The 14,943-nt window shown below is 40.1% G+C and overlaps 2 protein-coding genes across 8 annotated transcripts in view; both read left to right on the forward strand.

Moving 5' to 3' along the window:
* The first annotated feature begins 176 nt into the window (after positions 1-176).
* Positions 177-9,789, forward strand: atf7b (activating transcription factor 7b). 3 transcript variants are annotated; one of them, XM_042499712.2, is made up of 12 exons: positions 177-332; positions 1,419-1,480; positions 2,234-2,330; positions 2,512-2,639; positions 2,767-2,892; positions 3,056-3,213; positions 4,668-4,764; positions 4,915-5,034; positions 5,241-5,390; positions 6,895-7,083; positions 7,643-7,748; positions 7,876-9,789. In XM_042499712.2, the coding sequence occupies exons 2-12, from the start codon at positions 1,433-1,435 to the stop codon at positions 8,103-8,105; spliced, it is 1,449 nt and encodes a 482-aa protein (XP_042355646.2). In that variant the 5' UTR covers positions 177-332; positions 1,419-1,432; the 3' UTR covers positions 8,106-9,789. The 3 variants fall into 3 exon arrangements, with proteins under 3 accessions (XP_042355646.2, XP_087940229.1, XP_087940230.1); XM_088084103.1 differs by lacking the exon at positions 177-332 and adding an exon at positions 350-519; XM_088084104.1 differs by lacking the exon at positions 177-332 and having other exon boundaries at positions 7,849-8,018.
* A 1,542-nt stretch (positions 9,790-11,331) lies between these two features.
* dip2bb (DIP2 acetate--CoA ligase B (putative)b) overlaps positions 11,332-14,943 on the forward strand; it is a 59,319-nt gene continuing 55,707 nt past the window's right edge. For 2 of the 5 annotated variants that reach the window (XM_042499725.2, XM_088084120.1), the window contains exon 1: positions 11,334-11,956. In XM_042499725.2, coding sequence (XP_042355659.2) covers positions 11,872-11,956 — 85 coding nt within the window. In that variant the 5' untranslated portion in view covers positions 11,334-11,871. Of the gene's footprint in view, positions 11,957-14,943 lie in introns of all 5 variants that reach the window. The other 3 variants (XM_088084118.1, XM_042499732.2, XM_088084116.1) reach the window with 2 other exon arrangements.

Below are 14,943 nucleotides of genomic sequence, written 5' to 3' on the forward strand. Positions count from 1 at the left end.
ATTTAGCTCCGAATCTTCATTGTGTACGTCCGGGAGATTTCAGTGATGCGTGACGCCAGCAAAAGGGACTTTTAATTGTACAAATGTGAATTGGAGCTGGTATTAACGCTAAACTCGGAGAATATATAAAGACTGGGTCAAAATACCAACGCATTTGGCATCATGTTCACGTTTTCAAGACGTCAATCCTGTTACGTAACACTGCCTCGCTCCAGTTCTCGCGTTGTTTTGTTAATGGAAGTGTCAGAGTGTCAACAACGGCCAGGCAGCAGCAGCACAGCAGCACTGTCCGGAGCAGGGAGGGGGGAGTCAAGTGGCTGTTGAAACCTCGGGTGAGTTCAGTCACTTTTCGGATCATCTAACATAAGATGTTGCATTCTACGAAGTGTACCGAGTCAATGTTAACGAAACGAGATGTTTCCGTGTGACTGTATGTTAGTTTATGAGCACAGCTTTCGTTAGCATTAGCGTGCTAACGTTTAGCTCCTAACTTGGCGGAGCTGTTGGTGTGAACACAAGGTAAGCTAACGAGGCTTCGAGTAGCATTAGCTCAGCTAGCTGTGTTGTGACAGGTAGCTACACCAACATTTGCGTTTTGCGAGCCGTAGCCGGTTGTCTTTTATTAGTTATTAGTTACCATGATATTACCTTCCACATTCGTTTTAATGACACGGCTGTCAGCTTTCGGAGACAAAATATGTTGGCGTTTTCAGCGATAAGCTTAAGCTAGCCAAAGGCCCATCTTTCATAAAGTCAGAACTAGCCAAAGATTTGGCACTAACCTATCCACTGACCGTAACCTAAGCCACCTAGCTAGCTACACAGCCGAACGACCTCGACAGTGATAGCCAGCTACCGCCAATGACTTGATGACACTGGGGTTGGTTGCGCGGTAGCTTGATTTGGCTCTGCTGCTTCATTGCTCCCGTTTAACGACAGTCCCCGGTTAACCGAGACCAAATACTCCCAAGAAGGCCGACAGTCTTCGGCCTATTTACCTCCTAAGCACCTGTCACCAGGATATTTGTCTGCGTTCTTGGTGACAGCCGAGGACAATTAATGGCGCTAAACAGAATGTAGATCTCAACAGGTGCATGGCACTGGTGTTATGCGGACTGATGCTTAATGTTGATTCATTAGCAAGTCAAAACAAGCAAACATTCAAAAATAAAAGATGGTGACATGCAAGTATTCTCTGATCAGCCAATTGCATCTGGGTGTTCTTTATGCAATGGTCTAAAGCTGGCACAGATCAATAGCAAAGTTATACTATTAAAACATTCATTAGGCTCCTGCCGTTACCAGAAAAATAGTATGTTTTAGAAACTTAAGCATCAGCTGTTTGATTGCCTTCATATGCATAAATGAATACTGTAGATAACAGATTGGTGTGGGTTTTGTTTTGCTCTATTTTGCAGAACATTTGTCTGAGATGGGGGATGATCGACCTTTTGTATGCACTGCCCCTGGATGTGGGCAGGTATGATATGTGAACATATTAAGTCCTATGCATCCCTTAATAACACTCTCTCTCCCTCTCTCTCTTTTAATTGCACACCTTTGAGAATCCACTCCAGAAATCTAACACTAACTCTCACCTCTTTATTCTTATTACATGGGCTCAGGGTTGGGTTATAAGTAGATTGATGGTATGACATCAAACTAGATAACATCTTAAATTTTGGATATCATAATATTGTAAGTGTTGTCTTTTCCTGATTTTAAAGGCTGGATTACAGTAAAATTATGTAATGAATTTATGTTTATAATTCTGAATTTAGACTTTTCGCTGTTCAATTATTTACCTGTTCCCACTTAGTCATTATATTTACTGATGAATATTTATCAAAAATCCCACTGTATATATTTTGTGAAAGTAACAATATTCAAGCCCACAATATTGTGGCAACACCGATATCTAAGTATTTGGTCAAAAATAGTGCAATATCTGATTTGTCCATATCGCCCAGAGCTACATGGGCTCACTGCAATTTAGCTTACAGATATCTTTGCAGTTACAGTACTATAAAAATGCCAAAAACTAATAAGAAAGCCCTACCTTACTGTCCACACCTACACAGAAAGCAGGTCTTCTTGTTCATCTCACATCATTCATAAATTCAAAAAGTTCTTGTAATGAATTCTCTGTCATTTGACATTAACACAGTAGACACACTGATGCATCTCATTATTTTTCTCTTATCTGCTGTTATTTATTTTTATTTTTTTACAGAGATTCACAAATGAAGACCACCTGTCAGTCCACAAACACAAACATGAAATGACATTAAAATTTGGTCCTGCCAGAACAGACTCTGTTATCATTGCAGGTAATGACATTACCATTGACATTAGTGTTTGTTTAATGTGGTTAGTTTAAACAGTAATAAAACTGTCAATGCTCGGAAGACCTGTCTTGATATACTGCTGTGATGTCTGATGGAAAGGAGATATTTCTGTCTTGTTATCCTCCCGACTAACTTAACATATTTTGCTACTTTGTTTTTGCAGACCAGACACCCACACCCACACGTTTCCTGAAAAACTGTGAGGAGGTTGGGCTATTCAATGAGCTAGCCAGCTCCTTTGAACAGGAGTTTTCCAAAGCACATGAGGACGACCACAGGACAAAACACCCGGTGAGAAAAAGAATGAACGCACGTGTTGAATTGTTTGCACACTGTTGGTTTCCTTGGGTTATCAGAAAACAATAATATCACCATTCTAGATGATGAAAGCGTTATTCATCTTCTAATCTGTGCTCAGGCTGCACCTTTACAAACGCCGTCTGAAGCAAAAGATGAGGATGAGGGTCCTTTACAAGTTGATTCGTCCTCTCCTGGAAGTCCAGATTCCTCCTCCAGCATGTCAGACAACAGCCGAGACTCAAGGGTGAGAGGCAATGTGCAATGCAATGCCACAAATTATGACTAAAAAGCTTGTTAACAGATTTACTCGTGCATATGACCTGCCATTTGAACATCAATAATTGGTTCCCTCTTCAGGCAGATAAAATACATTTTTGAATGGAAATATATGCTTTTGTCTTAAACAGGAGATTCTCACAAAGCCCACTGCAAGCTCTGCCCCCACTCCAACCATTGTGCGTCCAGGTTCTCTTCCCCTTCACCTGAGCAACGACGCACTACACCCAACTCTGCCTTCTCCAACATCTGTCATCACACAAGCGCCGCCCTCCAACAGACAGCTCGGGTAAACTACAGCGTGATTTTCCTCTCTGCATTTCTTTAGAGGTAGTCGCAAAACTAAAAACTGAAAACTGAAGTAGTTCCTGGAAAAATGTACACCGTAAAAATGTCAGTCTTGAGTAGGTGTTTGTGATTGGTTTGAAGTTTTCTGGGAAAAGTAACCTCAGTAGGGGTCGTCAGATTATCAGCCTGGCCCATTATTGCGACCAATATTTGGTATTTTGCTGATTCTCTGTATCAGCATTTTATTTTAATAATCACCAATAAAATTAATTGATTAAAAAGTGAAAAGAAAGTGTCAGCGTGGGAGGAATCTTTACTGTGTAAAACCTCAGGGAGCCATTTTTATTTATTTATTTTTTATTTAAAATTTCGCTGGACTTTATAAAAAAATAGTTGTTTGGAACTTACTGTATATGATGTTGAACGTTTAAGTTTCGATCAAACATTTGCTAAAGGCATTTAAACAAAGTTTTGTTTTGAAGTTTGTTATATTCAAATTATAAATATTGACAGCAAGATTTTCTTTTTTATTTCAAATGCATATCGGTTCCAAATATCAGTTATTGGTCTCATTAGCTACTAATGATTGTTATTGGTATCGGCCCTGAAAAACCAATATGGGTTGACCCTAAACCTCAGATTAAGTGGAAAGATTTCAGTCTCCTGTTGGAAAAATTATTAGCTACTTTGTGTAAATTCAAACCGTCGTCCAAAACTTCAAGATCTTGCAAGCGGAAAATAGAACCATGACTATCACAGGGCTCCTGGATAGTTGTTGATATAAACCCGTTCAGATAAACTGACTGCATTATCAAGAGGTGTGGTCAGAAGATGCATTTGTGAACACATGGTATTATTGTAGGTGGTCATGTTTCCTTCATGAATCCTGTATCCCATAATGACCGAGGCTACCGTTTGACAGTAATCAATGCAAAGCTGTGTGACGCAGCTGTTCCTGCTTTAGCTCCTCATGCTTTACATCCACCTAAAAATATTATTTTTGAGCTTACATGTTGCTTCAGATTACTACGACATGAATACCCACATGCCCACTTGTTTTTTAATTCGATTCTGAATTGTATTTTTTTCTCATCTGTGTTTAGATTTTTTACCTCCCAGTATTTTTTTTTCTGAGTTTATTGTTCCAGAAACCGAGTCACTGAAGACATAGAAAGCATTTTTAAGAAAGTATACCTCTAGATGTCAGGTCACCAATATTGAGGTTGGTTGAGATGTAGTTTCTTAATTTCTCTGTCACCTTCTGCTTGGTGATGGAACAACTAGAGTTTTATTTGTGGCAGACCGTGGAGCTCTACATCTCTCTCTCATTTATCATCTCTCTCTTGCGCTCGCGTTTGCTCTCTCTACTTTGTCAACCTGGCTCTCGATCTGTATTTAATCAGTGGGCAGAGATTGGAAGAGCAGCCATTTACAAATTTCTGATTTCATCACCAGCTCCCCAACAAGCGCTTATCCACTGGTGAGGCACCTCCCCAACGGGCAGACAGTCCCTCTCCTGCCCAGTCCTGTGCAGATGACCTCAGTCATATCTGTAAGGCATTTTCAAAACCCAGAAAAAAATATATAAGAAATTAAACTTAAATTAACTTAATAAACTTAAGTTAATAACTCAAATTATTTTTCTTTAAATTTACCTTGTTTTTGGCCGTTCTCTCTTTTGTTTATTTGTTGTGATGCGAAGCTCGCGAGGCCAGTGAACTCAGTGCCTAACATCCCTGGGATTCCAGGACCTCCAGTTGGTGGGGCCAGCAGTGGGTCATCCTCCCCGTCTGGATATAGTCTGCACTCAGAGACGAAGATGGTGAGATCATCAGTCATATTGGCTTCATTTTATACACTGCAGGCTCTGAAAAACAGTGTTTATTTATATAAACTTTTTTTAAAAATATATATTTCTAAAATAGCTCTTTTTGTGCGCTCAGTGTGAAGCGACCTACATGCAGTGTTTTGTGTGTGTGTGTGTGTGTGTGTGTGTGTGTGTGTGTGTGTGTGTGTCTCTCTTTGTAGAGGCTGAAGGCAGCTCTCACTCATCAGGGCCCAGGAGCACAAGATGGTGCTGGTGGGGGGGCAGGATCCATCCCTGCTGTTCCCCAGCGACAGGAACAGAGCCAACAACCCACTCAAAACTCCGATGCACCATCACCTGCCCAGCCTCAGGTAATACACCTGCAGCATATGCTTACATACAGATCCTAACCAGCATCAGACTCATAAGTGCCAACATTGTATGGGGATTTGTTTATTAACAAGAATGTAAACAACAACATGAGTACCTGAAATCTGTCTGAAATACAAAACACTCACCTCCTGAGCCTAAACAAAGAGCATTTTCTAACATGCTGAGCAGATACATTAAATTGACAGCAGCGATTATGCGAAGGTGGATCTGATCATTTTCCTTGGAAAAGTTTATAAAAAGTTATTTAAAAAAGTACTGGTCTACACTGTATTACATTTTTGGATTTTCTTGGGTTCTTTACTGGTCTTTGTTTCAAGTGTAGTTTTGCTTGCACAAAAGCTTTGACTTTCTCAAGCCACAAAGCTGTTAATTAAGAACTTAAGTACATTCATATTTTGTGCTCCTTTACAAGTTTCTGAGCCAACTCACATATATTGACATAAGTAGATAGTGCCCTGGGGAATCATGATCCAATAGTTTTTGCGCTTAAGTTGATATTTTAGTATCAAAGGTGAGTTTGACATTTAGTGTTTTAGTCTTGAATGCTTAAGTTTGACACAGTAATACAGAGAATGTTGGATCATTTCTAAATGACGCTCGCCTTTCAGCCTCTACATGGTGTCTCTTTGTCTAGCACTTATTTTGCTTTTGCCTTCTTGTGTTTTTTGGGGGGGGTTTTTTTGAGAAAAAGCAAAACTTAAATTCGACAGATGCAAAACTCAGGACATACATGGAACCTTTGGCTGCATCCACAATAGGTTTTCAATTAAAAATAGTGTTTTAAAATGAAAACGATCTCTGTACACGCAAATGTGTCAGCACCGTTTCAGAAATAAGCTCCGTCCATACTAACGCCTGAAAACCAGATCACACGATTATTCAAATACACTGGCCATACATCTCCCGGTGTAAACAGGAACCAGCTTGTCTACTCTGCGGTTGGTTGCTTAGTAACAGAAGATACTACAGAATATGCGTGAAGTGAAACCACGTCTTTGCACGGACCGATGACGAGGTGGAACTGTTTCTTTCAGTAGCAGGAGTCTAAGGCACTCAAGGCAGCGGAAAACAGATCAGGAGTCATTGCAAAACAAAAACGGCAACATTTTGGAGCGGCACCGCAAGCAGTATTCATTGCTGAAGGAAGTCATGGCAACAGCAAGCAAATACCCACACAAGATAGATGAAATTACAAAACGAATATTCAACTAGCTACAATGTTTTGGCTTGATATGTCAGGACTGACAAGACCTGATCAAGAGGGGAACATTTGTTTCTTCGTTTTCAAAAGTCTCCCTTTTCCTTTTCCTCTCAGAATTATTGAACTAAATCAGGGTCAACAGCATTTTCAGAGGTCTCCTTTTTAGGTGTTCAAATACCGCTGATTAGTGTGGACTCTGGCATAAATGTAGCAGCTTTAAAACATATTAGTGTGTATGTAGCCTGCAAGTATTCACCCTCTCCCCCCTCGTCTTTCCTCAGGTGTCCCCTGCTCAGCCTACCGGAGGACGGCGGCGGCGAGCTTCAGAGATGGACCCCGACGAGAGGAGGCAGCGTTTTCTGGAGAGAAACCGGGCGGCCGCCTCCCGCTGTAGGCAAAAACGGAAACTGTGGGTGAACTCTTTGGAGAAGAAGGCAGATGATCTCGCCAATATGAATGTGTCCCTGACGGTGAGTCCTCCGTTTCTCCTTGCACTGCAGCATGGTAACTAATTTATACTTGCAACACAGATTGGTGTATTTGACAGGGGGGTACCCACAGGTCTGAAAAGTCTTAAAAAGCCTTGATTTTAATATTCTCAAATATAAGGCCTTAAAAACTCCTAAATTTGTGACAAAAAGCCTTAAATGTTGTTTACAAAGGTCTTACATATTTTAATTGTAATGTTTAATGTTATCAGAGTACAGACTCACAAAGCTACATAAATCATATATGAAAGTGAATATTAACATATTTTACTAAATTCAGTTATTTTGCAAGTAATTATTTATAGAGCTAAAAATCGACACTGATTTTGCATTATATCCTGTAGACATTTGCCAGTATGGCCTTGAAGTTGGCACTGAATTTAATTCTAGGTGGTATTAAAAAGGTCTTAAAAAGTCTTAAATTTTATCCAGATGGCAAACACTGGCACATGCACAGAAATGTTGATTAATGTGTGTTGCCGTTCGATAAAATAAATGAAAATGAAATGTGGGTGCTGTATGTTATCTGTGCCATGTTTAGAATGAAGTAACCCTCCTGAGGAACGAGGTGGCGCAGCTGAAGCAGCTCCTCCTGGCCCATAAAGACTGTCCGGTCACCGTCATGCAGAAGAAAGCCGCTTTCTTAGGTAACCATTGAGCTCCCTGCACCGTGTCACATCTTTTGTCAGGATCCATCCATCATCTCATCCATCTAATGCATTCTTTTTACTCGCTCACCTCTCTAAGGGTGAATGTTTCTGTCTCTGTCTCTAGCTGCAGGAGGAGAGGAAACCTCCAGGGACTCTTCCAGTGAACCCATCGGCTCCCCGGCGGCAGTTATCCAGCATGGTCCGTCACCGCCCGCCCCTGCCTCCAGTCCGGGGGCCACCATCAACGGGCTGAGCGTCCGCGCTGCAGAGGCCGTGGCCATGTCGGTCCTGGCCGGCATGGGATCGGGCCAGCCGGGAGGGGTCGTCATGGCAACGCAGTCACAGTCAAGATGATGTGCTGACGCAGGTAGCCAGTATGAACTTTAGTGGCATTTGGAGGCCGGACTGGTGCAAAGCGTTTTAAAAGAGGGACTCAACCCCCCCATCCCCGAGACTAAGATACTCCCGACCCCTCACAGCCAATGATAATCACACAAAGACACGGCACAGTGCCTCCGTCAACCCTCCTGTCCCAGCAGGCTCCCTGTTCAGAGACGCTTCATCACTCTCTGTATGTAAATATGAATAATACGTCGGACACTCACTCTGCAGGGTCTGGGGTCATTTCTTGTTCGGTCGTTGGAAAAGATTTTAATTTGAAAAGTATGAATGAAAACTTTTTATGTCAAAATCATTTGTCATTTCTCTTAAACAAAATGCAGCTTCAGTCAAACTTCAGTCCCACACGCTGGATGTGATGAGGTTGGTTGCTTTCCAGGCTGACAGTTTTAACTTGTATTTTTCATTCGTATGAGAAGATTTTTATGGCTGTGTCGACGTGATGTTTGCTGATGCAATGAAAGTACGGTGAGAGATTGGCTGGCTGATTTCAGTTTAAAAAAAAGGCAGCCTGGAGAGTTTTTCTTTTGCTCTTTTTATGTTTACTTTTCAACCTGTCCTTTAGTTTTCTGTCTTTGTTTTCCTGTTGACTTTTTTTTCTCCTTAAATACACATGACGGTTTAGTCAGCCAAGAGCATATTTAACAAACCAAATTATAAATGTGTACACAGTTTACCCTGTGAGTGTGTGCCTGACTTTTTTTTACCATCAGTTTTAACCCATTCAGAATGGATGTCATTACATTAGTCGTAAATGTATCAAACCCTATTGACTGCATGGATTACTCAAGGCTGAAGAATACCACTGTTTGTTTGTGCTTCATCATACTATATCACTGTTGTTTGATCTGCTTTTGTTTTCTGTTTTAAAACATCAAATTACTGATGCAAAAATTGTCCTTGTTATGTAAGGATTCCATCCTCAGTCCTAATGTAACACACTTGAAATGGTTAGCTTTAGAAGGCCTTTAAATGATAATCAAACAGAATAGATTTTAAATCATTTACCCTGGCATTTCAGTTGAGGAAAGAGTAGTGCAATATATTTTTCTATTGAATATCAATGTTCTTGCATTTATTTGTCGTGTTTAGCCCAGCCGCTGAGAAGGGTTCGGTCTATTTCAGTAGAAAGCTAAAGAGAAGAGGTGACCAGAGAAAATGTGAAGATGAGTATTCTTAAATGAATGCGATGGGTGATTAGCGCACATCTGTCGAGAGTTACAGATGTCCTAGTCCAGCGTTATGAAAAACTGTCTTGTATCATGAAGTAGACTTCAATACTTGTGCAAGGTGCTTCTTTTGAAATTTTGAATTGCAGATTATTTTATACAGCAGTGTACTTCCAAGACTTTCTGTTTTTTCCCCCCTCCTCACTGTTTTTTTTAACAATGTCATTGTTTTGAGATGTTTATTTTTTCCATCATGTGATTAGTATGTCCCGTTATTTTGTTAAAGAGCATAAATGTCTTTTATGTGTTTAACACAGGTTGAACCACATGAAAAAAAAAGGCTCGAAGATATCTGTGTGGAGAGTTTGTCAAATACTCAGGCTTCAAGATGGGAAAAAATACTTGTGTATAGTCTCAACTAATGAATAAGTTGTCTCGGGCAAATAATAAAATAAATTAATGACAAAGAAGCATTCATCTGCATGTTTCCACTTATACCAGCTCTTTAGGGGGTTTTACATTTAATATCATAGTTTTGGTTTTACCTCTCCATTTTTATTGTTTTGTTTTAGTCTAATTGATTCTAACAAAAGTTAAAGACCCCTCTAACCGTCTGGACAAAAAAAGAAAAACAGTCTGCTGCATTGCCACAGTAGGGAATACGCAGGTGTAAATAACATAATTGATTGCCAAAATCCATTCGCTGCTTGGATTTCAGGGTCCTGGTAGTGTGCATGCAGGCTCACTGTCACTCTCACTGCAAAACTTGAATAGAACAGAGTCGTAATTCGTGTTTTTAGAAATATAGGCTTTCCTTCTATGACCAGTGGCGCCCCCAAGTGGTGGTCAGGGGAGCCACAGCCACACGAATATTTCTGTTGCCCCCCTTGCAAAAATAATAAAAAGTAATTTGAGGCTGTTGGTTTAGAAAAGATGTGTTTTTAGACATGAGTAGGCCTGTTCCCATTCAACTTTTTTTCTTACAACAATATACTCCTTTAAAATAAAACTATATATTTGTTATTTCTTAAGGAAGAGAGCAAATTGCCAATTTGAAGAACAATTAGAACACATGTATAACATCTTAAAATAGGGTTTTTGTGGAATTCAAAATGTTAACTGTATGAGTATCAATCTATACACAAGAGAAAAATAACATTAACTGCAAAATATGAAGGGATATGAAACTGACAGGCTTTCAGGGGCACAGAGCCCCTATTTTGGGAGATCCTGTACAGTAGCAAGTCCAGGCTGAGACTTTCTCTTCCTTGGTGTTGCAGTGGCCCAATCTTTCCACTCCTTTGAAAGATTTCTGGGGGCACCACTGACAATGACAAGTCAATATGTCTTTCATGAATAAAGGTATATTTTTTAAGCCATTTAACTGAAGCTTTCAACTGTAGTTTTTCCACTGAAGTGGGATTGTTTTTCTACAGGAAGAATTTGCCAAGTATTTTCTACTACACAGAGAAATAAAATATTATATAAAAAATATATCATGTTATTTTATATATAAAAACACCATGAAATAGAAATATAAAATGATGTCGGCAATGTCAAAAGTTTGGCTTGGGGGCCAAACGTGACCAATTTTAAACGGCCCTTGGCTTAACTTTCAAAGTATACTATATATGGCCCTCAAAACAATATTGCTCAATCAAGCAAAGTCACTTTGCATTTTTTCCCTTCACCTTATGATGGCCGCACTGTCGCACATATAGAGACCGTAAACAAACAAACCATAACCTAAGAGCAGACACTTCCTATGGGCAACAGACATGACCACAGCAAAGGAGCGTAAAGTTAACAGTTAAAGTTAAAGTTACCCCCCCCCCCACACACACACACACACACACACCATTCAAAAAATTCGGACAGCCCTGTGGTAGGGCCTGCAGATTGAGCACTTTGGTCATTTCCGGTGGCCATCTTGGTTTGATTGGACTTCAGCAGGGCAACTGGAGATAAGGTTTAAAATCTTTTATTGCACATTTTCCTGTGCAGCAGACTGAATGTTTTTCAACCGGGTGGTTAACAGAGTGTTTCATAGATTCTGGAAACACCTCCAGAGCAGCCATGAGGGTTGTTCGACGACTTTAAGGATTATTTTAAAGTTCACGCTGCGGTTATTTTATGGAAAATTGGATGCTAACTGTTAGCTCCATAGCTCCGCGGTAATGGCAGCTAATGACAGGGACAAACTGGGGCTAGCCTCTTCCTGCGGACAGGGTGGCAGCAGGTGAGCTGGATCTGGAGGAGTGTCGTTTCTCCTCCCAGCTGTAAAAACACAACAGCAGAGGGAGCAGAGAGTCCGCTTCATCCCACCGTCCTGTCACAGCAGCACCGTCAGCCCCGGTCATGTGACTGACAGACTCCTCTCCTGAGTTGTTCCCATCTCCCACAGTCATGGCGGTGTCGGGGAGTCGCGAAGATGGAGTAAACACCACCACTACAACATCTTGATTTTGTTTTAGCTCTTTGCTTCATGCCGGACTGTAGCTGCCGTCATCCGAAATATCGCAAACATCCCGCTGGCTGCTGTGCTTCCAACGATGGCCGACCGCAGCGTTGATCTGTCGGCTCTGCCTAAAGAGGTCAGGGACCAGCTGGCGGAGTTGGATCTGGAGCTATCCGAAGGTAATGTTTCCATACACGGGCTTTAGTAGTTTAAGCTGCGGGGTTAATCAATGCAAAGGGAAGTTAAAGTGTGGATCTTGAGCTTGTTTACATGAATTCGGTTACAAACAGTCGTCCTGTTTCAACTGGGGGAGACTCAGAGCTGCTGCAGTGGATCCGGGCACGACTGAAAATGATAAAAACACACTGACCTCCTTTCCAAGCTGTCATTTCTCCATCAACTTACCCTTGCTGCTTTTATTGTGCTCACAGGCGTTTGTGTGCATAGTTCGCTGTGAACAATACTGTTTATGTTAGCAAAATGGCATATTTTTAGTCTTTTTTTCCCTCTGTGTTCTTGTGTTGATCCACGTTATCTGCCTGCATATACAGCGTGTCATATATTGCTCATCATCACAGCCATAGTGCATACATACTCCAAGGAAAATGGGTCAAGTTTGTCATCCCGGAGGCCCTCTGTGTATGTGTGTGTGTGTGTGTGTGTGTGTGTGTGTGTGTGTGTGTGTGCGCGCGCGCGCGTGCGCGCAGCCTTGGTGAACACCAAATGATGCTGTGTACCGTCCAACACTCAGCTGCTTTCACAGTCTGAACCCTGAAACTGCAGCAGATATGTTAGGAGGGTTATTTGTGTTATAAGAGTGACTGTGGGAAATGGAAATATGGCTGTTATGCAAGTCTCCTCCTCACACTGTGAATCACAGTGCAGCAGCTTGATTGGTGCTGTGCAGCTCTCAGGTGCCCGGGGGTGGATGAGTAATGTTATGTTTCACATGAAGAGCCAAGCAGGGGGGATGTATGGGCCACTAATGATGCCTAAGTCTCCTCTTGTACCACAGATACACACATAGCTGGAGTTGTCCTGCCCATGTAGGCTGAACAGGTGAAACTTCACCTGACATCAGAAACTATGGTGGAACCGGCCACCATTACTGTGCTTTTTTATTTTAGTTATAGTAACAGAGTCAGTGGCTAGGATATTTTTCTCTCAATCATGGTAGGGCAACAAATATTTTAGGATATGTGTCTGAAGATTTGAATAGACAAACTAGCGGGCAATAGCTGCACAACTGGTGCTCCATCTTAAAGATTTTCCTGGTCACTTGTTAGTATCTTTCTTGGACTTAATTCACCCATCTTCAATTATAATTCCAATAATTTATTGTAAAAAAATTTTTAAGGTTCGGTGATTCTTTATACTCTGTCTTAACTGCAACAATCGGGGCAATAATTCAATTACAGCAATCCTCTTTGCTATTATTTAAATGTGCAATATTCTGTCAACTCTTAAATGTAGGTAATATTTAACATGTTACACATATTGTATGTTTTGTATATATTCTTATTGTCCTTCTTACTCATGTATATATTGTACATTGTAGCATCACGTGCATATTTCACATTTATAACTTTACATACTAGTTTTATTTATTGTACTGTAGAGTAAGGCATGTAGTTTTATAATTTTACACACTCAGAACATCATATATTTACATACAAGTGCTAATCATTTCTTATTATTACAGTATTTTTATATTAAATTTTTTACACATTCAGCAGATTATGCATATTAACAATTTTAAATTATTCACATAATATTGCTTATTGTTATTATTTCTGCATTTCCATTTTATAATTTTACATACTTTATCCACACAGCACATCGTACATATTTCCGATTTTTGTTATTATTATTTTCTTATTTAGTGCAAATTGTTTTTTATGACCTTATTTCTGTTTCTGTTTTATATTTTTACACACTTCACATATTCAGCACACTAGACATATTTATACATTTTAATTATTTAAGTGTTAGTGCTAATTGTATTTATTCTTACTGTATTTCTTTTTCTTTTTTTTTTTTACAAACTTTGCACTGGTACCTATTTCCACTCTATAATTCTGTATGCTTTTAACAACCCTGATTCTGATCTTAGTACGACCATGCTCGGGCCTTTGATGCATAAACTACAAGATGCAATACTATGTTATTGAACAAAGCAATATCCTACCTATCATTTGCTATTTACTTTTGACTGCATTTCATTCGTTCTATTTCATTTATCAATCAAATTAACAGGTGTCACAGGGTGGGACCACAGCATGCTTTGACCTGAGCTACTGCGGAGTTGAGTGTGTGTTCTGGTTAATAATAGACATCAATTTACTGTGAGATAATGAGGCTGGGTAATGGAGGAGGGGATGTTCACCCTGTGCTCAACTCACTTAGCATGAGGCAGTGGATGATGGGAAATCAGTGTGTAATCAAGTGAACAACATAAATACAGTAATTGTACATTAATGACAGCAGTATTTATCCTACAAGACTGTATTTCACTCTTTTGTCAAGGATGTAAGGAAGCTGTACTGACAGATCATTAACCTGCTGTGTGAAATGTTGTTTGAGCACTGTAGTATGATTACAAAAGCTCTTATTTTGTAACTGGGCTTAATGTAAGTGCCACTGTGAGCAAATTGATCGTGAAACGGTTTGCATGAGTCCCCTTTGTCACAAGTCTTTAGATACAAGTTCTGTATCAAGTCTATAGAGTTGTGAAGGGATGACGTATTTTTGTAGGCCAAACAGGAAGTTAGCAACACGAGTTTATGAGACTCACATGTTTTGTTCAGCATGATAATCTTCACAGATGAACACCACTTTTGTGTGTTTTGAAGCATAAATTAAATTACCAGAAGCAAAAAGCTATTGTTAGGCTATACACGAACTACATCGCGGTCGCACAACTTAAACGCCAGCACTACAAACACTGTAAAAATATGTTAAAACACAATCGAAAAATATCATAAACAGATAAATCTGAAATTTAGAATGCGACTCTGTAGAGCTGTAAATGCAGACAAGTGGGTTTGATGAGTTTCTGTGTCCGGTGTGATGACGCCTAACGTCCTCAACAAACACTGTAGTCCCATTTAGCCACTTATTAGCAACCGCCTTTTTTAAGATGAGTGAAATCTTAAAAGTTCAAAAA

Source organism: Plectropomus leopardus, chromosome 2 (assembly GCF_026936395.1).
Source record: "Plectropomus leopardus strain MGB_pleo_1.0 chromosome 2, ASM2693639v1, whole genome shotgun sequence".
In the NCBI taxonomy this organism is placed as follows: Eukaryota; Metazoa; Chordata; class Actinopteri; order Perciformes; family Serranidae; genus Plectropomus; species Plectropomus leopardus.

Excerpts from the sequence above, each read along its gene's own strand:
- atf7b (XM_042499712.2), top strand. The coding sequence starts at position 1,433 with ATGGGGGATGATCGACCTTTTGTATGCACTGCCCCTGGATGTGGGCAG. Across the intron at positions 3,214-4,667 it reads CCCTCCAACAGACAGCTCGG|CTCCCCAACAAGCGCTTATC; the intron begins GTAAACTACAGC and ends TTTCATCACCAG. Across the intron at positions 4,765-4,914 it reads AGATGACCTCAGTCATATCT|CTCGCGAGGCCAGTGAACTC; the intron begins GTAAGGCATTTT and ends TGTGATGCGAAG.